We start from the raw sequence: 24,979 nt of genomic DNA, 5'->3' as shown, positions 1-24,979 counted from the left end.
GGACTGGTGGGGTGGAATCACCCTCCAAGTCACTATCATCATCCTCTGTGTTGCCATCTACAGAGGGGTTGGCTCTATCATACTCTGCCAACAGCTCCTGGAGCTGTAGTTTGGTAGGTCTGGAGCCCATTGTTATTTTTCTTATTGTACAGAGTGACCTTAGCTCTTTCATCTGTAGATGGAGGTAAGGTGTGGTGTCGAGTTCCACCACATTCATATCTGTACTAGACATTATGTTTCTAAAAGTTGGAATACTTTGTAAGAAACTAACTCTATTTCTAGAATCTAATTCAAACTTTTAACAAACTTTTAAACTCTAAAAGAAATGCTAACAGGGACTAACACAAGGCCCTAGCAGGACTTTAAAGAATTTAGAAAAATTTCAAATTGCAAAAAATCTATTTCTAATGACAATTTTTGGAATTTGTCGTGTGATCAGGTATTGGCTGAGTAGTCCAGCAAATGCAAAGTCTTGTACCCCACCGCTGATCCACCAATGTAGGAAGTTGGCTCTGTATGTGCTATTTCAAAGTAAGGAATAGCATGCACAGAGTCCAAGGGTTCCCCTTAGAGGTAAAATAGTGGTAAAAAGAGATAATACTAATGCTCTATTTTGTGGTAGTGTGGTCGAGCAGTAGGCTTATCCAAGGAGTAGTGTTAAGCATTTGTTGTACATACACATAGACAATAAATGAGGTACACACACTCAGAGACAAATCCAGCCAATAGGTTTTGTTATAGAAAAATATATTTTCTTAGTTTATTTTAAGAACCACAGGTTCAAATTTTTACATGTAATAGCTCCTTTGAAAGGTATTGCAGGTAAGTACTCTAGGAACTTTGAATCATTACTTTAGCATGTATACTTTTTACATAAAATACAATAAGCTGTTTTAAAAGTGGACACAGTGCAATTTTCACAGTTCCTGGGGGAGGTAAGTTTATGGTTAGTTTCAACAGGTAAGTAAGGCACTTACAGGTTTCAGTTTTTGGTCCAAGGTAGCCCACCGTTGGGGGTTCAGAGCAACCCCAAAGTTATCACACCAGCAGCTCAGGGCCGGTCAGGTGCAAAGGTCAAAGAGGTGCCCAAAACACATAGGCTATAATGGAGAGAAGGGGGTGCCCCGGTTCCAGTCTGCCAGCAGGTAAGTACCCGCGTCTTCGGAGGGCAGACCAGGGGGGTTTTGTAGGGCACCGGGGGGGACACAAGTCAGTACAAAAAGTACACCCTCAGCAGCGCGGGGGCGGCCGGGTGCAGTGTGCAAACACGCGTCGGGTTTCCTTCAGTTTTCAATGGGAGACCAAGGTGTCTCCTCAGCGATGCAGGCAGGCAAGGGGGGGGGCTCCTCGGGGTAGCCACCACCTGGGCAAGGGAGAGGGCCTCCTGGGGGTCACTCCTGCACAGAAGTTCCGTTTCTTTAGGGGCTGGGGGCTGCGGGTGCAGGGTCTTTTCCAGCCGTCGGGAAATGGAGTTCAGACAGTCGCGGTCAGGGGGAGCCTGGGGATTCCCTCTGCAGGCGTCGCTGTGGGGGCTCAGGGGTGACAACTTTGGTTACTCACAGTCGTAGAGTCGCCGGAGGGTCCTCCCTGAGTTGGTTGTTCTCCACCAGTCGAGTCGGGGTCGCCGGGTGCAGTGTTGCAAGTCTCACGCTTCTTGCGGGGAGTTGCAGGGGTCTTTAAATCTGCTCCTTGTAACAAAGTTGCAGTTCTTTTGGAGCAGTGCCGCTGTCCTCTGGAGTTTCTTGTCTTTTTCGAAGCAGGACAGTCCTCAGAGGATTCAGAGGTCGCTGGTCCCTTGGAAAGCGTCGCTGGAGCAGGTTTCTTTGGAAGGCAGGAGACAGGCCGGTAAGTCTGGGGCCAAGGCAGTTGGTGTCTTCTGTTCTTCCTCTGCAGGGGTTTGTCAGCTCAGCAGTCCTTCTTCTTGTAGTTGCAGGAATCTAAATTCTAGGTTCAGGGAAAGCCCTTAAATACTAAATTTAAGGGCGTGTTTATGTCTGGGGGGTTAGTAGCCAATGGCTACTAGCCCTGAGGGTGAGTACACCCTCTTTGTGCCTCCTCCCAAGGGGAGGGGGTTACATCCCTAATCCTATTGGGGGAATCCTCCATCTGCAAGATGGAGGATTTCTAAAAGTTAGTCACTTCAGCTCAGGACACCTTAGGGGCTGTCCTGACTGGCCAGTGACTCCTCCTGGTTGTTTTCTTTGTTTCCTCCAGCCTTGCCGCCAAAAGTGGGGGCCGTGGCCGGAGGGGGCGGGCAACTCCACTAAGCTGGAGTGTTCTGCGGTGCTGTGACAAAGGGGTGAGCCTTTGAGGCTCACCGCCAGGTGTTACAGCTCCTGTCTGGGGGAGGTGTTAGCATCTCCACCCAGTGCAGGCTTTGTTACTGGCCTCAGAGTGACAAAGGCACTCTCCCCATGGGGCCAGCAACATGTCTCTAGTGTGGCAGGCTGCTGGAACCAGTCAGCCTACACAGATAGTCGGTTAAGTTACAGGGGGCACCTCTAAGGTGCCCTCTGGGGTGTATTTTACAATAAAATGTACACTGGCATCAGTGTGCATTTATTGTGCTGAGAAGTTTGATACCAAACTTCCCAGTTTTCAGTGTAGCCATTCTGGTGCTGTGGAGTTCGTGTCTGACAGACTTCCAGACCATATACTCTTATGGCTACCCTGCACTTACAATGTCTAAGGTTTTGCTTAGACACTGTAGGGGCACAGTGCTCATGCACTGGTGCCCTCTCCTATGGTATAGTGCTCCCTGCCTTAGGGCTGTAAGGCCTGCTAGAGGGGTATCTTACCTATACTGCATAGGCAGTGAGAGGCTGGCATGGCACCCTGAGGGGAGTGCCATGTCGACTGTAGGAAGTTGGCTCTGTATGTGCTATTTCAAAGTAAGGAATAGCATGCACAGAGTCCAAGGGTTCCCCTTAGAGGTAAAATAGTGGTAAAAATAGATAATACTAATGCTCTATTTTGTGGTAGTGTGGTCGAGCAGTAGGCTTATCCAAGGAGTAGTGTTAAGCATTTGTTGTACATACACATAGACAATAAAATGAGGTACACACACTCAGAGACAAATCCAGCCAATAGGTTTTTGTATAGAAAAATATCTTTTCTTAGTTTATTTTAAGAACCACAGGTTCAAATTCTACATGTAATATCTCATTCGAAAGGTATTGCAGGTAAGTACTTTAGGAACTTCAAATCATCAAAATTGCATGTATACTTTTCAAGTTATTGACAAATAGCTGTTTTAAAAGTGGACACTTAGTGCAATTTTCACAGTTCCTAGGGGAGGTAAGTATTTGTTAGGTTAACCAGGTAAGTAAGACACTTACAGGGCTTAGTTCTTGGTCCAAGGTAGCCCACCGTTGGGGGTTCAGAGCAACCCCAAAGTCACCACACCAGCAGCTCAGGGCCGGTCAGGTGCAGAGTTCAAAGTGGTGCCCAAAACACATAGGCTAGAATGGAGAGAAGGGGGTGCCCCGGTTCCGGTCTGTTTGCAGGTAAGTACCCGCGTCTTCGGAGGGCAGACCAGGGGGGTTTTGTAGGGCACCGGGGGGGACACAAGCCCACACAGAAATTTCACCCTCAGCAGCGCGGGGGCGGCCGGGTGCAGTGTAGAAACAGGCGTCGGGTTCGCAATGTTAGTCTATGAGAGATCTCGGGATCTCTTCAGCGCTGCAGGCAGGCAAGGGGGGGATTCCTCGGGGAAACCTCCACTTGGGCAAGGGAGAGGGACTCCTGGGGGTCACTTCTCCAGTGAAAGTCCGGTCCTTCAGGTCCTGGGGGCTGCGGGTGCAGGGTCTCTCCCAGGCGTCGGGACTTTAGGTTCAAAGAGTCGCGGTCAGGGGAAGCCTCGGGATTCCCTCTGCAGGCGGCGCTGTGGGGGCTCAGGGGGGACAGGTTTTGGTACTCACAGTATCAGAGTAGTCCTGGGGTCCCGCCTGAGGTGTTGGATCGCCACCAGCCGAGTCGGGGTCGCCGGGTGCAGTGTTGCAAGTCTCACGCTTCTTGCGGGGAGCTTGCAGGGTTCTTTAAAGCTGCTGGAAACAAAGTTGCAGCTTTTCTTGGAGCAGGTCCGCTGTCCTCGGGAGTTTCTTGTCTTTTCGAAGCAGGGGCAGTCCTCAGAGGATGTCGAGGTCGCTGGTCCCTTTGGAAGGCGTCGCTGGAGCAGGATCTTTGGAAGGCAGGAGACAGGCCGGTGAGTTTCTGGAGCCAAGGCAGTTGTCGTCTTCTGGTCTTCCGCTGCAGGGGTTTTCAGCTGGGCAGTCCTTCTTCTTGTAGTTGCAGGAATCTAATTTTCTAGGGTTCAGGGTAGCCCTTAAATACTAAATTTAAGGGCGTGTTTAGGTCTGGGGGGTTAGTAGCCAATGGCTACTAGCCCTGAGGGTGGGTACACCCTCTTTGTGCCTCCTCCCAAGGGGAGGGGGTCACAAGCCTAACCCTATTGGGGGAATCCTCCATCTGCAAGATGGAGGATTTCTAAAAGTTAGAGTCACTTCAGCTCAGGACACCTTAGGGGCTGTCCTGACTGGCCAGTGACTCCTCCTTGTTTTTCTCATTATTTTCTCCGGCCTTGCCGCCAAAAGTGGGGCCTGGCCGGAGGGGGCGGGCAACTCCACTAGCTGGAGTGTCCTGCTGGGTTGGCACAAAGGAGGTGAGCCTTTGAGGCTCACCGCCAGGTGTGACAATTCCTGCCTGGGGGAGGTGTTAGCATCTCCACCCAGTGCAGGCTTTGTTACTGGCCTCAGAGTGACAAAGGCACTCTCCCCATGGGGCCAGCAACATGTCTCGGTTTGTGGCAGGCTGCTAGAACCAGTCAGCCTACACAGATAGTTGGTTAAGTTTCAGGGGGCACCTCTAAGGTGCCCTCTGTGGTGTATTTTACAATAAAATGTACACTGGCATCAGTGTGCATTTATTGTGCTGAGAAGTTTGATACCAAACTTCCCAGTTTTCAGTGTAGCCATTATGGTGCTGTGGAGTTCGTGTAAAACAGACTCCCAGACCATATACTCTTATGGCTACCCTGCACTTACAATGTCTAAGGTTTTGTTTAGACACTGTAGGGGCACAGTGCTCATGCACTGGTACCCTCACCTATGGTATAGTGCACCCTGCCTTAGGGCTGTAAGGCCTGCTAGAGGGGTGTCTTACCTATACTGCATAGGCAGTGAGAGGCTGGCATGGCACCCTGAGGGGAGTGCCATGTCGACTTACTCATTTTGTTCTCACTAGCACACACAGGCTTGTAAGCAGTGTGTCTGTGCTGAGTGAGGGGTCTCTAGGGTGGCATAAGACATGCTGCAGCCCTTAGAGACCTTTCTTGGCATCAGGGCCCTTGGTACTAGAAGTACCAGTTACAAGGGACTTATCTGAATGCCAGGGTGTGCCAATTGTGGATACAATGGTACATTTTAGGTGAAGGAACACTGGTGCTGGGGCCTGGTTAGCAGGGTCCCAGCACACTTCTCAGTCAAGTCAGCATCAGTATCAGGCAAAAAGTGGGGGGTAACTGCAACAGGGAGCCATTTCTTTACATCGACTTACTCATTTTGTTCTCACTAGCACACACAAGCTGGTAAGCAGTGTGTCTGTGCTGAGTGAGGGGTCTCTAGGGTGGCATAAGACATGCTGCAGCCCTCAGAGACCTTCCCTGGCATCAGGGCCCTTGGTACCAGGGGTACCAGTTACAAGGGACTTATCTGGGTGCCAGGGCGTGCCAATTGTGGAATCAAAAGTACAGGTTAGGGAAAGAACACTGGTGCTGGGGCCTGGTTAGCAGGCCTCAGCACACTTTCAATTCAAAACATAGCATCAGCAAAGGCAAAAAGTCAGGGGGTAACCATGCCAAGGAGGCATTTCCTTACACTGCAGAACAGATAATGTCCCTTTCTTTCTGAACCCAGCTCTGGAATTGTAAGAAATGGCCATTATTGTTGGAGAAAATGCAGTATATTGAGCACTTTACAGGCATTATCATGGTCCAATACCTGTGATTTCTTTACTCTAGCCTCCCCTTAACCTGTCTGTGCAACCCTTGGCAATGACGGTCTCCAAGCAGCCACACATTTTCTCTGCATATGTGGGTTTTCTCACGAGGGAGACAGTGGCAGCTACATCATGTAGAATGTACCATTGATTTTTCCAGGAAGCGGCCTTTCAGAATTGGTAACTAGTCATGATTCATCTTACAAGGCAGTTCTTTAATAATGCCAGGCTAGTACATATAGCCCATAATTTATATTTGGAGTTTGTAAGTCAGAAGTTCAGCTTGAAACAGATGTTTGGTGAATGAGTCAGTTGTTCAACTGGCACAGGACTGAGTAGGACTTGATGGTGTTCCTTGTACAGACTGTTATTTATCTGCTTTTGGGTATCTCGGATTAACTCATTGCTATATCTAAAAACTAATCGTAAAATATAAGTTTCTGCTCCAAGATCCGTATTTAGGGTAAATATATGGCTTTTCCTATTGTTTATTTTTTTCTTTTCTTGTAGATGGTTGATGTGACAGTTGTCAGAAAAACAGACACTGGCCTTGAAGTCTCTGTAGTGCCAGAGGATGTTCCTGCGTTCCTTCCCACAATGCACCTTTCCGACCATGTCACCAACTGCAAATTACTCTGGCGTTGGCTGCAGAAGGGGGATTTCCTCACTGGCTTGATGTGCTTAAGTAATGTGCAAGGACAGATTGTATCCTTCTTTGCGATGTGTAATTTCACTCTAGAGAAGAAAACATTTATCCATTTTCAAACCAAACCAAACTACCCGTTCATGGCTCCTCGACCGTTCCTTGCTTCTTACTGTTTTTGGTGTTAAGACGGTAAAACCTTCAGGATCTTGAACCCCTTGTACTGTCACTTTTGCAACAAACTCGCTGCAGCTTTACAGAAGATTTTAATTTCATCCATGTCTGAAAAATTATCTGTTCTGGCTGTACTCCATTATTCGACATTAGTACAAAATTCTAATTGTGGGCTGTGTGCGTTGAATTAACTAGATGAGTGGTTGCAGCAACAGAGCTTTTGTCCCCATTTATCTACTCGCAGAGGGACCTATGTATCCTGTTGCATAGGAGAACATCTCTCTTCTCCAAAGGTGTCTTTTCCAATTGTCACTGTGAACAGGAGCTGCCACTGGATAGCCTTCCCAACACAGTAATGCCCATTTGTCACTTGACTTTAAAGTGACCTGGTGGGAATCTCTCCTAATAACAGATGACCAATGACCATTAGCTTGTGCCAGGTAACATAGGCAGTCTCAGATTATTGAGAAGCCCAGACATGAAGGATGTGACTAAACTGCAGTACCATCTTATCACCTTGTGGATACATTGTCAAAGTTGTGAACACGTGTTTTAGACGAGTGAGTACTCTGAAACTCACAAAATATTTTAAATTTTTGCCCCATAGGCAAAAATGTCACAGAACATCCTTCTAAGTGCTACAGTTTCCACCCAGGTAAATATTAGTTCTGTACACTGCTGGTATCTACTATGTGCTAGATGGATTGTGTTGGAAGCTGGACCTCTGTGATATGTGAATACTATGTAAAGGGACTAGGGCTTCCCTAGTCAGTGGACAGGGCTTGCTATACAATCCCAAAGTGCTCTGTTTAGGGGTAGTGTGGTTGAGCAGCCAGGAGGCCAGTTGGGCTGAACGAACAGCCGAGTTCAGGCTTCACAATGCTCGGGCACAGGTAGGCACCTTTGGTCGTCTTCTCCACAGCTCAGGGGCCACAGGAGCAGAGGTGTCCTTAGGTGTCATGTTTTTCTGACTGGTGCGGTCGCAGTAGGGGAGGGGGGCTGTGTGCAGAGGCTGCAGGTGTCGTTGGGGAGTCCAGGAGGGGTGAAACCACGATGGACCTGAACTCTTGAGGGTTGGGGAACCTTGTTGGCACTGGTGGTCCACTTCAACTCGGCTCATACATGGCGGGTGCAGTGGTTACTTCAAGTGTCAGGTTTTGGAGTTTGCTGGTGAACAGGTCTGCTGTTGACAAGGAGGTCTTCAGTCTTTTTCGGAGACAGGCAGTCCTGCCGTGTTTCTGGAGTCACAGCTGCAGGACGAGTCGACTTTGGTGCAGATTTCGTCAAGGGATGCAGACAGGCCGGCAGGGCTGGTACCAGGTCAGGTCCTTTTCTCCTTGTCCACTTTTGCAGATCTTCTGTGTCCTTTGTCGTCTTAGGTCGTCAGGAGCTGCTTTCCTGGTGCCAGGGGCTCCCCTAAATACTGAATTTAGGGGCACTAGGGGTGTGTATGGTAGTAGCCAATAGGCTACTTACCCTTGGGGTCACTACACCTCCACATATGACCACTTCCTGTGGTAAGTGGGCATAACACTGTTGCAGAAAACCTAGGTATGCCATTTCAAAGATGGCTACCTCGGAATATCGTGTCCACCTTACAGTAGCCCACCTTAGGGGTGGTACTAGCTTGGAGGTGGCATGCCTACCTGACTAGCTAATTTTTCCTCCTGCTTAGGTGACAAATGGGCTCTGGATAGGGGGGTGGCTTCCTCTCCTGTGAGGGAAGCCATATTCACTTAACAAAGGCCGCAGTCCTTTGAGGCTTGCCGCCCTAAGAAGGCTGATCAGGTCATCTTGTGAGAGGAGGTGTTACACCCTCTTCCCAGACAGGCATTTGTTCTTGGCTTCCTGAGAGTAGAAGGCTCTCACCCTAGGTGGCCAGAATGGTGTCTTGGGTGGCAAGCTGGCAGAAACCAGTCCATGAGCACACCTGAGACCCTCTGGGTGCATGTATTGGTAAATCCAACACTGGCATCAATGTGGATTCACCAATACGATATGTTTGACACCAGACAGCCCTATCTTCAGTGAAACCATCAAGTAGCTGGGGAACTCATTTTGACCCATTTCCAACACATGCATTTAAAATGGCTTCCTTGGACACTTACTATATATGAGAATTGACAAAGACATAGCAGGGGCACATCTACTTGTGCAGATATGCCCTCAGATGTAATATAGTGGACCCTGCCTTAGGGATGCAAGGCCTGTTAGAGGGGTGACTTTATATATTGCATGCAGTTTTAGGGGACATGCCACACTGACTCTGTGCCCTGTTGTTTTTCACTTTTGTCTGCACCACGAAATGCAGCCTGCAATGACAGCCTGTCAGGTGCTTGGTGAGGGGTCCCTTGTGGTGGCACATTTCATGCTGCAGCCCTTAGGGAGTCTCTTTGGTACCCCAGGTACCATTTACAACTACTTACAGAGGGTGCTAAAGGATTTGCCAATTGGGGAAACAACTGTGCAGTTTTGGAAAAGAGCTCTGGCACTGAGAATTTGGTTAGCAGGAACTCAGTGCAAAAAATCACATCATGTACCAGGCAAAACGTGGGGGGCAACCGTGTCAAAAAGAGTCACTTACCTACAGAGTGGTAGGACAACACCCTGTTGCATCATAGATGTTGCTGTGGCCTGTTCTGCACTAGTAATTCATGTTTGTTCACCGACTGAATGGAGCACGTCTCTGTGAGATCAAGCAGAGCAGAATTAGAAAGTGGAGAGTCTTTTCTTTGTAAAATTCTAACTATTGGTTCTACACATAGGGGCAGCAGTGTACTGCTGCAAACATGCTTCATGTTGCAAAAGCCATAACTTGCGAGCTGTGATCACATATGTTGTTGTGGAGAGAGTCCAGAATTCGTGTGTGATTTTGAGCAAAACAGTTTGATCCAAATGATGTGCTTTTTCTAACCTGAAGGACCTATACACTTAGTAATCAAAGCAAGTCACAGATATTGAATAGTAGGCCTCTGTTTGAACTCTGGGTGGAGAATCCGGTTTTAGGCTTTCATTGCCTTTGTAGTAATAATCCACTTGGAGTAGGAATAATCCTCAAAGCACATCTATGCCAACCTCCATGAACCAACACAATACAACCAATAATGTGAAATCTGGTTTATTCATGTGTACTTATATTAATAGTGATGTTTTGATGGTTTGAGAAATGATACATGCTTGAGTGTAATTGGATTTTAAACTGCAACAACTAAGCATTAAAAATGGCTTTCTAAAGCCAGTGCTTTGGTGGAAAATTGTATGTATTTGGTATGGCATATATTCATAAAAAAAATGCCCTCTGACAAATTTAGGGATTTTTTTCCCACTTAACAAGCATCTCTTGCCTGCAGAAAAGCTGAAATATGTAGCCCAACTGAAAAGCTTGAGCTTGCTCCTTAAACAGTATAATTAGGTCAATCCGGATTTCACTTGGACTGCTTGTTTCGGTGCTCTGGATTAGCAAGATGTCAGGGCGCAAGTTACAAAATACTGAAAGGCTATACTTTCATTTGCATTCGGCTCTTGCAAGAGCTGCAAAATGAAGTAGTTCAATCAATCAGGGATTTGTGAAGCGCACTACTCACCCATGAGGGTCTCAAGGCACTGAGGAGGGGAGCGGGGAGAGATGAAGTGGGGGGTGCTGCTTACTGCTTGAACAGCGAGGTCTTGAGAAGTTTCCTGAAGGTAAGGAGGTCTTTGGTCTGGCGCAGGTGGGTGGGAAGGGTGTTCCACGTTTTGGCGGCGAGGTGCGAGAATGATCTACCGCCGGTTGTAGTTCCGCGAACACGTGGGATGGTTGCGAGGGCGAGGTTGGCAGAGCGGAGATGCCGGGCCGAGTTCTGCTCATAAGTGTTAAAATGGTCTGATTTGATACTTTTAGAATCAACCAGTCAAAAATCACACAAAGCCACTGCTAAAGGTTGGAAAAACACTGAGGAGCTGGACCTGAATTCTTTTGCACAACCCACAACAGGAAACAGAATACTTTTTAGATGCCATCACGACAACCAACTTGAGTTCTTTTGTGTCCTCATTTGTATGTTCAAAGGGGTAAGGGAGCTCAGAATGGTAAGGGCACAAAGAACCACCTGCTCCCCACCCCAGAAGGGTGAGAAGAGCAACGGGGAACACGCCATCACTCCAAGATGGCTCACAGGCCACGCAAAAACGAACCTATCATCGTAGGAGTTCTCCGTGGAACCATCCGCAAGCCTCACCCTTAACAGATCTGCCTGCTTTGATACTTTCATTGAACATGTTTATCCTACATTCCAAAGGACTTAGAACTTCCTAACTGCAATGAGTTGTACCAAGTTTCCCATACCTCCCAGAACCTAGTTCTCTTAGTTGGTGGGCCACTCTGATGTAATTGATTAATCCTAATGACCAAAAATGCCCATTCCCTTGCTGTTGGGGGAAGGGGAGCTCCCACTTCAAATATATTCCACGACAAGCCAGTAAAACTAAGAGTAGAAGTCTTAGATTCATATGCTTTTTTAGAGGTGGCCCGCCACCCTCCAAAGTAACAAAAATGTCAAAGGCCAGGCTTACCTTAGCTTCTGGACCCACAACCTTCATGAGCACCTTACCCACTTCTTGCCAATAAAACTGGATCATAGGGCACTGTCAAAACATATGGACGTCATCTGCTTTTTCCTAGTCACATTTGGGACACTTCTTCCCTTCTCGACCTCCCAGAGTCGCCAGCTTCTTCGTGTCCAGTAAGTCCTGTGTACTGTAAACAAATTATTTGTCCTTAAAGGTGCAGACTTGCTTGCCATCCATAGCATAGACATTGATACGTGGCTGAGGTTTTGATGTCCTACAACGGCTGGTCCCTTCCCCAGATCTCTCATGGCAAGTTGAAGGCCTACTCCCCATCATCCACTAGCGTCCAGTACCACTTTGAAACCTCTTTACGTTGGGAAAATCTCTTTTGTAGTTTCTCCTCTCAGATGCTGTTTTCTTTCCCATCTTTAACAGAGCACTCACCCACCTTGCAAGCTTAAACTTAGATAAGGTGTCCTCTGTGCTTTCAGAAAGGATGCCCAAAGAAGCAGAACGCTGCCCTTTAGAATTTGTTCCCGTTTATTGATTCTCCTTTCCCTCAAAGGGGTTGACTATTTGTCCTGGAGACATTCAGGGGTTCCGGGTGAGTCCAAGATTGGTGCTAAGCTACTATAATTAGATATTCCATATGACATGATACCGGAGCTTACGTGTGGTCTCTAGAATCTTTAACCTAACCTTTTTCAAGTATTTTGGATGACTGGACTTAAACAGGGAATAATCTCCTTCCGTGGGCCAGTGTTCGGCATGACCTTAAAGAGAGGAGTAAAGGCAGACTTATCAAGGAGCAGCCCTCTTTTTTTCTCTAATTGGAAAGCCACACAGTATTTATAAAAATCAGGGCTTGCTATACCCCGTGCTCTTTTTTTTTTTCCTACATAGTTTCCTCCACCCATTCTCACCCCTTTTGGGGACCATATAAAGCTACTCAGCTCCCCCTGTAGCTTCTTAAACCACGCCGACTTAAATTCTAAAGGTATTGCATTAAAGATAAAAGTGAACTTCGAGAGAATTTACATTTTCAGGATATCAGATCTTCCTAAAAAGGAAAGTGAAGGCCCTCTCCACTCCTTTGATGATTTCCTGGTTTCGGTTGTTAATTTGTTGAAATTAACCAGGGCTGTTTTACCTAGTGTAGGAAAGTGCCCTCTTTCTTGGCATGGTTACCCCCATTTTCTGCCTGTTTTCAGTATGTTTGACTGTGTCTACTGGGTTCCTGCTAACCAGGTCCCCAGTAGTTTTGCTCTCTCCTCTAAATTGTACATTTTTCTTTCCACAATTAGCATACAGCCCCCCCTGTAAGTCCCTAGTATATGGTACATAGGTACCCAGGGCATTAGGGCTACAGGGGATCCCTATGGGCTGCAGCAGTTATTCTGCCACCCATAGGGAGCCCATGCAAAGGGTTCTGCAAGCCTGGCATTGCAGCCTGTGGGGCATGGGTGCATGCACCCGTTTTCACTACAGGTCACTACACCAGGTAGGCCCTCTCAGCCCAAATGGCAGGGTGCAGATACCTGTGTGTGAGTGCACCCCTGCACTAGTAGAGGTGCCCCCACAAACTCCAGATCCATTTTCCTGGACTTTGTGAGTCTGGGGACGCCATTTTAAACTTGTACTGGACACAGGTCACTACCTATGTCCAGCTTCATAAGGGTAACTCTGAACCTGGTCTTGTTTGATATCAAACATGTCAGAATTATATCCCAATACTGTTGCAAGTATTGGAAGTATGAGTCCATGCACTCTGGGGGGGCTCCTTAGAGGACCCCCAGTATTGCTCCCACCAGTTTTATAGTGTTTTCCGGGCTGCGCAGCTGCTGCCACACCTCAGACAGGTCTCTGCCCTCCTGCTGCTTGATCTGATCAAGCCCAGGAAGGCGGTACAAAAGATTTCTGTTGGGAGAGGGAGGTAACACCCTCTCCCTTTGGAAAGAGGTGTGGCTGGCATGGGAGAGTAGCCTCCCCAAGCCACTGGTTTGCTTTGAAGGGCACATTTGGTGCCCTCCGTGCATAAACCAGTCCACACCAGTTAAGGGACCCCAGTCCCTGCTCTGATGCGAAACTGGACAAAGGAAAGGGGAGTGACCTCTCCCCTGTCCATCACCACCCCAGGGGTGGTACCCAGAGCTCCTCCAGAGGGTTCCTTTGTTCTGCCATCTTGGGAGGGAACTTTGGGAACATTAGAGTGGCCAGGCCAGGCAGGTAGGTAATGTCAGAGCCCCCTCCTGTTACGTGCTTACCTGGTTAGGTGACAAGTCCCCCTTTCAGAGCTGTTTAGGGTCTCCCTCTTGGGTGGGTCCTCAGATTCGGCTTGCAGGGTCCCCTGTGACTCCTTTCCTCGGTTGAGTCCTCCTGGGCCTTGCTGGTCCCTGGCAGCACCTTTTTTCCTCTGACCGCGAGTTTGTCTTTGCCAAGGCAACTTGGTGGAAATTCTGCACCAACACCCGTCTGCAGTCTTCCTTCCGACGTGGGTCACCTACTGCATCCATCTGGAACTCTTTCTGGCTCCAGGGCTCCAGGGCTGCAGTGCTGACCTATTCTCCATCACAGTCGACCAAGTCCTGCATCCACAGCTGGGTGGGTAGTAGCTTCTACTCCTCCTGGACTCCACTGTGACTCTTGGACTTGGTCCCCTCTCTCCACAGGTCTTCTTTTTTCAGGAATCCACCACTGGTTTTTCTGCAGGCTTGTCTGTGTGCCTTCTTTTTCTTCTTTCCCCCCCATTTGCGTGGTTTGGGTAAAATCCAGTGTTTTACTCCTGCATTCCTGGTTGCTTAGGGAGTACTGTTACTTACCTCTGTGGTTTTCTAGTACTCCCAGCTCCCCTCTACAAATTTTACTTACCTAGGTGGGGGTACTGTGTGGACATTCCATTTTTGTTAGTATATGGTTTATGCTCCCCCTAGGGTCACTATTGGTTATGGCTATTTGCACTGTTTTCTAACCTTTTCTATGCCTGTTTTGATTACTAGTGTATATTTTAAGTGAATTACTTACAACCTAAGGGTGGGTTACCTGTCTGGTATTTTGTGGTGATTTGTTCAAACAACTGAGTGTTTTCTTTCATGTGTGTAAGGGTAGTAGTATTGCATGAGCTCTGCATGTCTCCTAGATAAGCCCTTGCTGCCTCTAGACAGCCTGGCTTCTAGACACTGCCTACACTTCACTAAGAGGAGATACCTGGACCTGGTATAAGGTGTAAGTACCATAGGTACCAACCACACAACAGGCCAGCTTCCTACATGACCGATTTTGTTTTTTTTGTCCCTTGTGCTCCCTCGCCCAGTGACCAAAAAGACAGTAACAAACTTGCTGTATCCCTGACCCTTGCCCCACATTGGTGAACCCTCCCAGTAACCATTGGGTAAATCTATAAGATTTAACCTAAGTGAGCTCTCCTTTCCCTGGACAATTTTCAGTGGTGATTCAGATGCACCTTAATCTGTTCTACTAGGATACCAGCTTAGTTTGGGTCCCTTATATTGTGCATTTTATTATTCCACCTGATTCTTAACGTGGTGGCAAATCACATCTAGGCTGTAGCTCCCAGAGATCTGCGCTGTTTGATGTATTTATCTAGTTTCCACTGCCTGTCCTGCATAACCCTGGAAATATCTGATCTTATATGAAAAGACAATTCCCATCTGGAGAAGCTAGTGACTTGAAGACTGTTGGACAGAAGTGTTCTTTATTGGAGGAGTATTTGAAGTTGTTCAAAAATGTCTACCCTGTTTAATTCCTACACTGAGGCTTCCATTGCTACCACTCTATCCATCAATGCATTCATTTTTACTTCCATAGCCTTGCATGTCTCCTTGATCTCCTCTTAATTTTTCTCTGATATCTTACATTTTCCTCTTATTTCCTCTGCTAGCATTAGCAGCAGATTCTGCATGCTTGGCTGACTTTCGCTCTCCAGAGGCAGCAAGGTAAAAGCCTGGGCGGGAAACTGGTGGTCTGCTGGACCTTGAGTTAGTACTTCTAACCTGTTAGTGGACTTCCACATCTCAGAACTGCTCCCTCTGTCCTACTTTCTGGTGTAACTAGTCTTACTGTTATTCTGCATGGTGGTGTCTGGTATGCCGTAATGGAGTGGCTTGATGATATGAGACACCCCTCTTCCTTCCTTGACTGGACTTTAAAGAAGGATCGTAATAATGGAGTAATCTTTGTGCATTCTGAAGTTCTGACACTCTTACCCACCTGCGTCTTAAAATGACTTTCCACTGCTGTATTTTTGGGTCTCGTATGTGGGGCAGCAATAGAATCTTAGAAACTGAGTCTAATGACTCACCTCGGCTCCCACCTTATTCCTGGTAGATGAAGACCTCCTTTGAGTTCAGTGGGGGAGTGGTACAACCTGTGTCATCAGCCTTTGCCTGTTTTTTTCTTTGGGAGTAACTTGCCTTCTTAGGGAGTCATTAGCCCTCTGCTCCGTGGCCCTTACCCCCAGCCCGGGCCAAGTGGGAACTTGCTCTTTACCTGCGACCCTTGACCTGTGTGTAGGAAGCTGGCCTGGTGTGTGTTGGACACCTTTGGTGTTGGCACATTATAGCAGGTCCAGGCAACCTCTATTAGTTCATGAAGACAGTGTATAGGAAGCCAGCGCTCTCTAGAGGTAGCTGTGGATGAGCAGCCAAGACTTATTTAGGAGACATACAAAGCTTATGCAACACCACAAAAGCCACAGAGTAACAAATCACACATGAAAGGAACCACAGAGTGTTACAAAAATAAAGGTACTTAATTACAGTAACACCACACCAGATTACTTATAGGCAACCCCCCCCCCCAAACTGGAGGTACGTATTTCCTATATGTATACACAATAACAATCAGAAATTAGCATAGAAAAAAACAAGCATTGGCAAGAATTGTAGAATATAGCTGGGGCCCTAGGGGATGGCCAAACCATATGCTAAAATAGTGGAATGCGAAGTTGTAGGACGTTGGCTCTGTATGTGCTATTTCAAAGTAAGGAATAGCATGCACAGAGTCCAAGGGTTCCCCTTAGAGGTAAAATAGTGGTAAAAAGAGATAATACTAATGCTCTATTTTGTGGATGTGTGGTCGAGCAGTAGGCTTATCCAAGGAGTAGTGTTAAGCATTTGTTGTACATACACATAGACAATAAATGAGGTACACACACTCAGAGACAAATCCAGCCAATAGGTTTTGTTATAGAAAAATAGCATTTCCTAGTTTATTTTAAGAACCACAGGTTCAATTTTAACATGTAATATCTTGTTTGAAAGGTATTGCAGGTAAGTACATTAGGAACTTTGAATCATTTCAATTGCATGTATACTTTTCAAGTTATTCACAAATAGCTATTTTAAAAGTGGACACAGTGCAATTTCCACAGTTCCTGGGGGAGGTAAGTATTTGTTAGTTTTACCAGGTAAGTAAGACACTTACAGGGTTCAGTTCTTGGTCCAAGGTAGCCCACCGTTGGGGGTTCAGAGCAACCCCAAAGTTACCACACCAGCAGCTCAGGGCCGGTCAGGTGCAAAGGTCAAAGAGGTGCCCAAAACACATAGGCTTCAATGGAGAGAAGGGGGTGCCCCGGTTCCAGTCTGCCAGCAGGTAAGTACCCGCGTCTTCGGAGGGCAGACCAGGGGGGTTTTGTAGGGCACCGGGGGGGACACGAGTCAGCACAAAAAGTACACCCTCAGCAGCGCGGGGGCGGCCGGGTGCAGTGTGCAAACAAGCGTCGGGTTTTCAATGGTTTTCAATGAGAGACCAAGGGGTCTCTTCAGCGATGCAGGCAGGCAAGGGGGGGGCTCCTCTGGGTAACCACCACCTGGGCAAGGGAGAGGGCCTCCTGGGGGGTCACTCCTGCACAGGAGTTCGTTCCTTTAGGTGCTGGGGGCTGCGGGTGCAGGGTCTTTTCCAGCCGTCGGGAAATGGAGTTCAGGCAGTCGCGGTCAGGGGGAGCCTCGGGATTCCCTCTGCAGGCGTCGCTGTGGGGGCTCAGGGTTGACAACTTTGGTTACTCACAGTCTTGGAGTCGCCGGAGGGTCCTCCCTGAGGTGTTGGTTCTCCACCAGTCGAGTCGGGGTCGCCGGGTGCAGTGTTGCAAGTCTCACGCTTCTTGCGGTGAGTTGCAGGGGTCTTTAAATCTGCTACTTGAAACAAAGTTGCAGTTCTTTTGGAGCAGGGCCGCTGTCCTCGGGAGTTTCTTGTCTTTCTCGAAGTAGGGCAGTCCTCAGAGGATTCAGAGGTCGCTGGTCCCTTGGAAAGCGTCGCTGGAGCAGGTTTCTTTGGAAGGTAGGAGACAGGCCGGTGAGTCTGGGGCCAAAGCAGTTGGTGTCTTCTATTCTTCCTCTGCAGGGGTTTTTCAGCTCAGCAGTCCTCTTCTTTTTGTAGTTTCAGGAATCTGTTTTCCTAGGTTCAGGGAAGCCCTTAAATACTATATTTAAGGGCGTGTTTAGGTCTGGGGGGTTAGTAGCCAATGGCTACTAGCCCTGAGGGTGGGTACACCCTCTTTGTGCCTCCTCCCAAGGGGAGGGGGTCACATCCCTAATCCTATTGGGGAATCCTCCATCTGCAAGATGGAGGATTTCTAAAAGTTAGAATCACTTCAGCTCAGGACACCTTAGGGGCTGTTCTTACTGGCCAGTGACTCCTCCTTGTTGTTCTCATTATTTTCTCCGGCCTTGCCGCCAAAAGTGGGGGCCGTGGCCGGAGGGGGCGGGCAACTCCACTAGCTGGAGTGTCCTGCGGTGCTGGAACAAAGGGGTGAGCCTTTGAGGCTCACCGCCAGGTGTTACAGCTCCTGCCTGGGGGAGGTGTTAGCATCTCCACCCAGTGCAGGCTTTGTTACTGGCCTCAAAGTGACAAAGGCACTCTCCCCATGGGGCCAGCAACATGTCTCTAGTGTGGCAGGCAGCTGGAACCAGTCAGCCTACACAGATAGTTGGTTAAGGTTTCAGGGGGCACCTCTAAGGTGCCCTCTGTGGTGTATTTTACAATAAAATGTACACTGGCATCAGTGTGCATTTATTGTGCTGAGAAGTTTGATACCAAACTTTCCAGTTTTCAGTGTAGCCATTATGGTGCTGTGGAGTTCGTGTTTGACAGACTCCCAGACCATATACTCTTATGGCTACCCTGCACTTACAATGTCTAAGGTTTGGCTTAGACACTGTAGGGGCACAGTGCTCATGCACTGGTGCCCTCACCTATGGTATAGTGCACCCTGCCTTAGGGCTGTAAGGCCTGCTAGAGGGGTGTCTTACCTATACTGCATAGGCAGTGAGAGGCTGGCATGGCACCCTGAGGGGAGTGCCATGTCGACTTACTCATTTTGTTCTCACTAGCACACACAAGCTGGTAAGCAGTGTGTCTGTGCTGAGTGAGGGGTCTCCAGGGTGGCATAAGACATGCTGCAGCCCTTAGAGACCTTCCCTGGCATCAGGGCCCTTGGTATCTGAGGTACCAGTTACAAGGGACTTACCTGGATGCCAGGGTGTGCCAATTGTGGATACAAAAGTACAGGTCAGGGAAAGAACACTGGTGCTGGGGCCTGGTTAGCAGGCCTCAGCACACTTTCAATTCAAAACATAGCATCAGCAAAGGCAAAAAGTCAGGGGGTAACCATGCCAAGGAGGCATTTCCTTACAGGAATCCTAAAAAATATTTCTTGGTGTCAACTTAGGGATGTCATGCTTCATCCTGGAGCATGCTCCTCTTGGGACCAGTGCTGCAGTGTCCTACGGGCCCCATAAAGGGTCGCTTTGTCCAAGATCTTTTTTCTGTTATGCTGTATGATGAGTGATGGAAGTGTAAGGGAGTCCTAGGTGCGTGGGATAGATTGGTAGTGTATGTACAAGTGAGGGAAAATAAAACTGTCTAAGAGATGCCAAATAGGTTTTTTTAATGTAATGGCTCTCTGACAGGGTAAAAAACTTTATAGAGTGGTCAGGGCTACTATGGGGCTGTAATGTACCCAAGTACCCTAAAATATGAGAGTATGATCAGGGCGACATGTTTCACAGCCTGAGGCCCACAAAAAGGATCCAGGGCAGGGAACAGCAGGAAATCCATCTTAAGGTATGTACTGAGCACTGGTCAAAACTAGTTATCCAGCTACATAATGGCTTCAATTAAACCTAAGGTGTTTGCCATCAAACATCTTGTCTTAATATACCCATACGGATTTATTATGACATGCACCCAGAGGGCACCCTGGAGGTGGCCCCTGAAACCCCACCAGCCCTTTAGTGTGCTGGCGAACTGGACTCCACCAGCCTGCCACCACAGACTAGTTTCTGACCCCCTCAATGTGAGAGACCACACTCTCCAAGGTCAGAAATAATGCCTGCTCTGGCAGGAGGTATTATCACCTCCTCCAGCAGGATGGCTAGTAAATCTGCATACCAAGGCCAGGGACATCAAAGTCCCTCCCACCTTTGATATGCGACCCTGGCTTCCCCCAGGCCTGGGAGAGGCAAACCCCTGCCCTGCACTGTCATGCTAGTCACACCCCTAGGGTGCCTGAAATTAACACGAAATGAAGAATGCTACCATCTTCTGTGTGGTGAAATTAGGAACTCTGGGATAGGATTTTGCCCACCTCCCGCAGGAAGTGGCCATATACGGGGTGTAGCCATTGGATTCTACTCTTCACTCTCTTTAATACCTTGAATTTAGTATTTAGATGACCCTTCTTACACCAGGAACTCAGATTTGTTGGACCAAAGAAGAAGGACACCAAAGAGACGCATGAACTGAGGAGCAGCAACTGACTTGGTGCCACGCTGACGGCCTGCCTGCTGTCCAGCATCTCTCTTGGAGCCGAGGAACTGTTTCCCTGCAAATTTGCATGCATCAAAGACTGACATGAGAGCAACCAAGCACCTGAGCCCTACGGCCCAAGTAGGTGCTTACGAGATCCAGAGACCCTCCAGAGCTGTTCTCCCCGGGTTTGTCCAGACTCAACCCCAAGGCCCTGCTTCTAGTCTCGTAGTGCCGGGCATCGAAACCGCAAGAGCCTTGGACATTGAAAGCCTGACACCTAAAAGAACTACTTCACCTGAACACCCCAGCCTAAGTCAAAGTGGGCCAGCAGTGCCAACAAGTTCCCAAGACCCTTGAGAGCTGAGCCCCACTTTGGCTTTAGCTGGACAGGTCCCCCAGTCCTCCACTTCAGCCTGCTTTTATGGGCAACTGAGAACCCCAAGTGTCTACAGCAGCAACCCACTGCACACGTGCCCCAGTCTGAGTTGCCATTGACCGACCTTGTGTCTGCGTGCCCAAGACCCTCAAGACTTGAGCTCCCGCTTTGGTTTCAGATGGACTGGTCACCCAGTCCCCACTTGCATCCTCTTTTCCCCAGGACCATTTCCCATTAAAGAGAATGGGACACCCAATGCTGTAAAGCAACTCTGAACCCAGACTCCCTATTGTCTCCCTAAGTTACCTGTTGGTCCAAGTCATTGCCAAGGAGCCGTATGCAGTATATGCTTCTTTTCCCTTAAGATAACATTACTGCATTAAAGTCTTCTATAAATAGAGCACTTGGGATTTTAAGAGAAAGCCCCGTCCACTTCTAAGGGGATAAATGGATTCTTAGCTTCCTACAATGTCTCTTTATAAATTAAGCAGACAACCTGATCTGGCAGTTCAAACAATGTTTGTTTGAAAATGATTTTAATCCTCATTTTTATGACAGTCGTAAAATTCAGCTTATGCTACAAATCCATCAAATACCAAAGGTCTTGGGAGACATACCTGCAGTTTGCCTGACCTCTGCAATCGCCCTAAGTAGCATTCCAACCCATTGTTCTTTTGCCACCATGCCTCTTCAGTTTGGACCCAGCCACATGCTATCAGTCGTGCCCCCTTCTCCAAGAGGAGCAATCCAGCCTGAACTGCCAGGCCAGGTTCTGATAATTTGAACGTGTAAAGGACTATCGGAGCTAAACAATGATAAATCTTTCGCTATGTGTTTTGCATAGTTCTTTGTCTTCATTTTTGGGATGAGTTTGTGGGAATGTATTGTGGTCTTATTCATGTGTTGTCTGATGTGTTCTGTCATACACATTGTTTGTGTCAAACCACTTATTAATTTTCTTTGGTATGGTCTAGAGCCGTGGTACTCAAAGTACGGCCCGCGGGCCGCCAGCGGCCCCACGGACCTACCTTGGCAGCCTGCGGACACGTCCGACAAACGCCATATGATAATGGCTGCCGTACATAAACATAGAAGAGGGCTGCGGGAGCATGCGCAATACTGGCTTCTTTCGCATGCTCCCACAGCCCTCATCTATGTTTATGTACGGAGGTCATTATCTTATAGCGTTTCCATGACGATCCTGGCTAGTGGCCTATAAGCGCCCCCGCCACTTCAGTGCAGCCCTCGGCCGCAAACCATACTGCAGTTTTGGTCCCCGAGAAAAAGTTTGTGAGTACCCATGGTCTAGAGCAATGATGTGGATTGGCGTGGAGATATACGAAATTGAGGAGGTTGAGTAGCAGTACAGCATTGTTGTCATCTTATTGATTTAGGTAGACTTAATTAAATACTTTTTTTATTCATCAATTCAGAGTGACCTTACAACTGTATTTGCATGGAGTCTGATTTAAACTGAGCTGGTTTTTCACAAATGGGCGACTTCTTATTAAATGCAATGGTGGATTGGTTTTCTTGAGTCTGTCTGAAGACCTTGAGTGTGGTGGTCTTGGAAGTTAACATAATGGAATTATTGATGAGGACTACAATGTTAGTTAAACCCTTCATTTCCCTGGGCCAATTTATACTCTCTTTATTATACCATCAGCAATTGAAAACTTTACACCTAACTTACTTGGTGGATATTTTCAAGGTGGGAAATCCAAGAATTGGGTATTTTCCCTCACTGAAGTGGGCAGAAAATGGAACCTGTTCTGCTCGGTGCAGTTTCTGTGAGGTCTATTCCTTTTTTTTTTCTCATATGTATTTTTATTAACTTTTTGCTGTTATACAAATACAGTACAGTTTATGACAGAGGCTGGCTCTCGTCCAATCCGTAATCCTTGGTGTTCACTGAGTCTCATTATGTTACGTGAACAAAAAAATTACAACATTTTACGTTATATCTTTACTTCAATTTTGTAGTTTCTCATTACTAGGTTTGTTTGAGTCTCATATAAGTACCTGTAAAGCATATGAGAGCCATGCAGCAATTCTGGGTTTAGTATCCCCATAACAGACTTTAACTAAAACTGAACAACATAGTTACATGATGGTTCCAATGCGAGCAGGTAATTTCACTTGCTGGGGTAGACCTCTTTATATCCTCGTCAGAGCGGGTCGATTCTCTGCACAGTCCCTGTCTACTCGTTGTTGGGCCGACAGCCCCTTAATTCAGTATCTGTTCCGCCCTGCCTCCTTAATAGTCTAATCCTGTGCCTACATCCATTTCCTATCTCCTCCTCAGTGAGGGTCCCGGTCCCCCCGCTCAGCTTCCCTCGTCACACCTGTTGCGTCCCTCTTCCTCCTATTCCTGTTCCTCAGTGTGCTTTTCATGTCGGTCCTTCTGTGGGTCCCCCCCCCCCCCCTCAGCACCTCCTCCCACACCGTGGCAATGGGGGTCTGGCGGAGGCCCCGCTCCTCCTCTCTCTTCAGGACTTGTAGCTCTGCCCTGGCCCACTTCGCCACATCCCGTCTCCATTCATTCATTCATTGGGGGACATTTAGGGGATCTCCAACTTAATGTGATCAGTCTCCTGTATAGCACTAGAGCCAGGTCCAGGAAGCGACCCTACACCTTCTCACGTGGGAGTCCTGTTCTAAGGCCCAGCAGACATACAGTAGCAGCCAAAGTCAGTTCCGTATCGAAAAGTCCTGTCAGGTCTGCTAACACAGTTCCGCAGCCCCGCTGGAGTTCGGGGCAGCTCCACACCATGTGGTCAAAATCTGCGTTTATGTCATTACATCTGGGACATGTCTTGGGATCCTCGCCGTACATTAGGAATAAGCGGTGCGAGGTAAGGTACGTCCTGTGGATGTAATTGTATTGTATTGGATATATCTTAGTCTTGTGTTTCTCGATACCTCCTGTGGGTATGCTAGTACCCTGCTTCGCTCTGTGTCCGTTAATTCCCGTCCAGGCACCTCTCCCTCAAAGATTGCAGTGGATCGAGAGCCTCCTCATTTTGGACCCGGTACAATCTCGTGAATAGGTGGGCCTCACCTCCTAATGTTAATAACAGGTGTAATATCCGGTGAGTAGCGGGTTCCGCATTAACAGTGTAAGGAAATGCCTCCTTGGCATGGTTGCCCCCTGACTTTTTGCCTTTGCTGATGCTATGTTTACAATTGAAAGTGTGCTGAGGCCTGCTAACCAGGCCCCAGCACCAGTGTTCTTTCCCTAACCTGTACTTTTGTATCCACAATTGGCAGACCCTGGCATCCAGATAAGTCCCTTGTAACTGGTACTTCTAGTACCAAGGGCCCTGATGCCAAGGAAGGTCTCTAAGGGATGCAGCATGTCTTATGCCACCCTGGAGACCTCTCACTCAGCACAGACACACTGCTTGCCAGCTTGTGTGTGCTAGTGAGGACAAAACGAGTAAGTCGACATGGCACTCCCCTCAGGGTGCCATGCCAGCCTCTCACTGCCTATGCAGTATAGGTAAGACACCCCTCTAGCAGGCCTTACAGCCCTAAGGCAGGGTGCACTATACCATAGGTGAGGGTACCAGTGCATGAGCATGGTACCCCTACAGTGTCTAAACAAAACCTTAGACATTGTAAGTGCAGGGTAGCCATAAGAGTATATGGTCTGGGAGTCTGTCAAACACGAACTCCACAGCACCATAATGGCTACACTGAAAACTGGGAAGTTTGGTATCAAACTTCTCAGCACAATAAATGCACACTGATGCCAGTGTACATTTTATTGTAAAATACACCACAGAGGGCACCTTAGAGGTGCCCCCTGAAACTTAACCGACTATCTGTGTAGGCTGACTAGTTCTAGCAGCCTGCCACAAACCGAGACATGTTGCTGGCCCCATGGGGAGAGTGCCTTTGTCACTCTGAGGCCAGTAACAAAGCCTGCACTGGGTGGAGATGCTAACACCTCTCCCAGGCAGGAATTGTCACACCTGGCGGTGAGCCTCAAAGGCTCACCTCCTTTGTGCCAACCCAGCAGGACACTCCAGCTAGTGGAGTTGCCCGCCCCCTCCGGCCAGGCCCCACTTTTGGCGGCAAGGCCGGAGAAAATAATGAGAATAACAAGGAGGAGTCTCTGGCCAGTCAGGGCAGCCCCTAAGGTGTCCTGAGCTGAGGTGACTCTAACTTTTAGAAATCCTCCATCTTGCAGATGGAGGATTCCCCCAATAGGGTTAGGATTGTGACCCCCTCCCCTTGGGAGGAGGCACAAAGAGGGTGTACCCACCCTCAGGGCTAGTAGCCATTGGCTACTAACCCCCCAGACCTAAACACGCCCTTAAATTTAGTATTTAAGGGCTACCCTGAACCCTAGAAAATTAGATTCCTGCAACAAGAAGAAGGACTGCCCAGCTGAAAACCCCTGCAGCGGAAGACCAGAAGACGACAACTGCCTTGGCTCCAGAAACTCACCGGCCTGTCTCCTGCCTTCCAAA

At 48.1% G+C, this 24,979-nt stretch overlaps 1 protein-coding gene across 1 annotated transcript in view; it reads left to right on the top strand.

Annotated features, from left to right (window-relative positions):
- The window catches only part of PDCD11 (programmed cell death 11), a 345,954-nt gene that overhangs the window by 207,029 nt on the left and 113,946 nt on the right, over positions 1 to 24,979 (top strand). The window contains exon 15 of the mRNA XM_069242225.1: positions 6,505 to 6,699. Within this exon, the coding sequence (XP_069098326.1) occupies positions 6,505 to 6,699 (195 nt within the window). The remainder of the gene's footprint in view (positions 1 to 6,504; positions 6,700 to 24,979) is intronic.

The sequence above is a fragment of the Pleurodeles waltl genome, chromosome 6, assembly GCF_031143425.1.
Source record: "Pleurodeles waltl isolate 20211129_DDA chromosome 6, aPleWal1.hap1.20221129, whole genome shotgun sequence".
NCBI classification, from domain to species: Eukaryota; Metazoa; Chordata; class Amphibia; order Caudata; family Salamandridae; genus Pleurodeles; species Pleurodeles waltl.
This window is presented reverse-complemented; position numbering and strand designations above follow the sequence as displayed.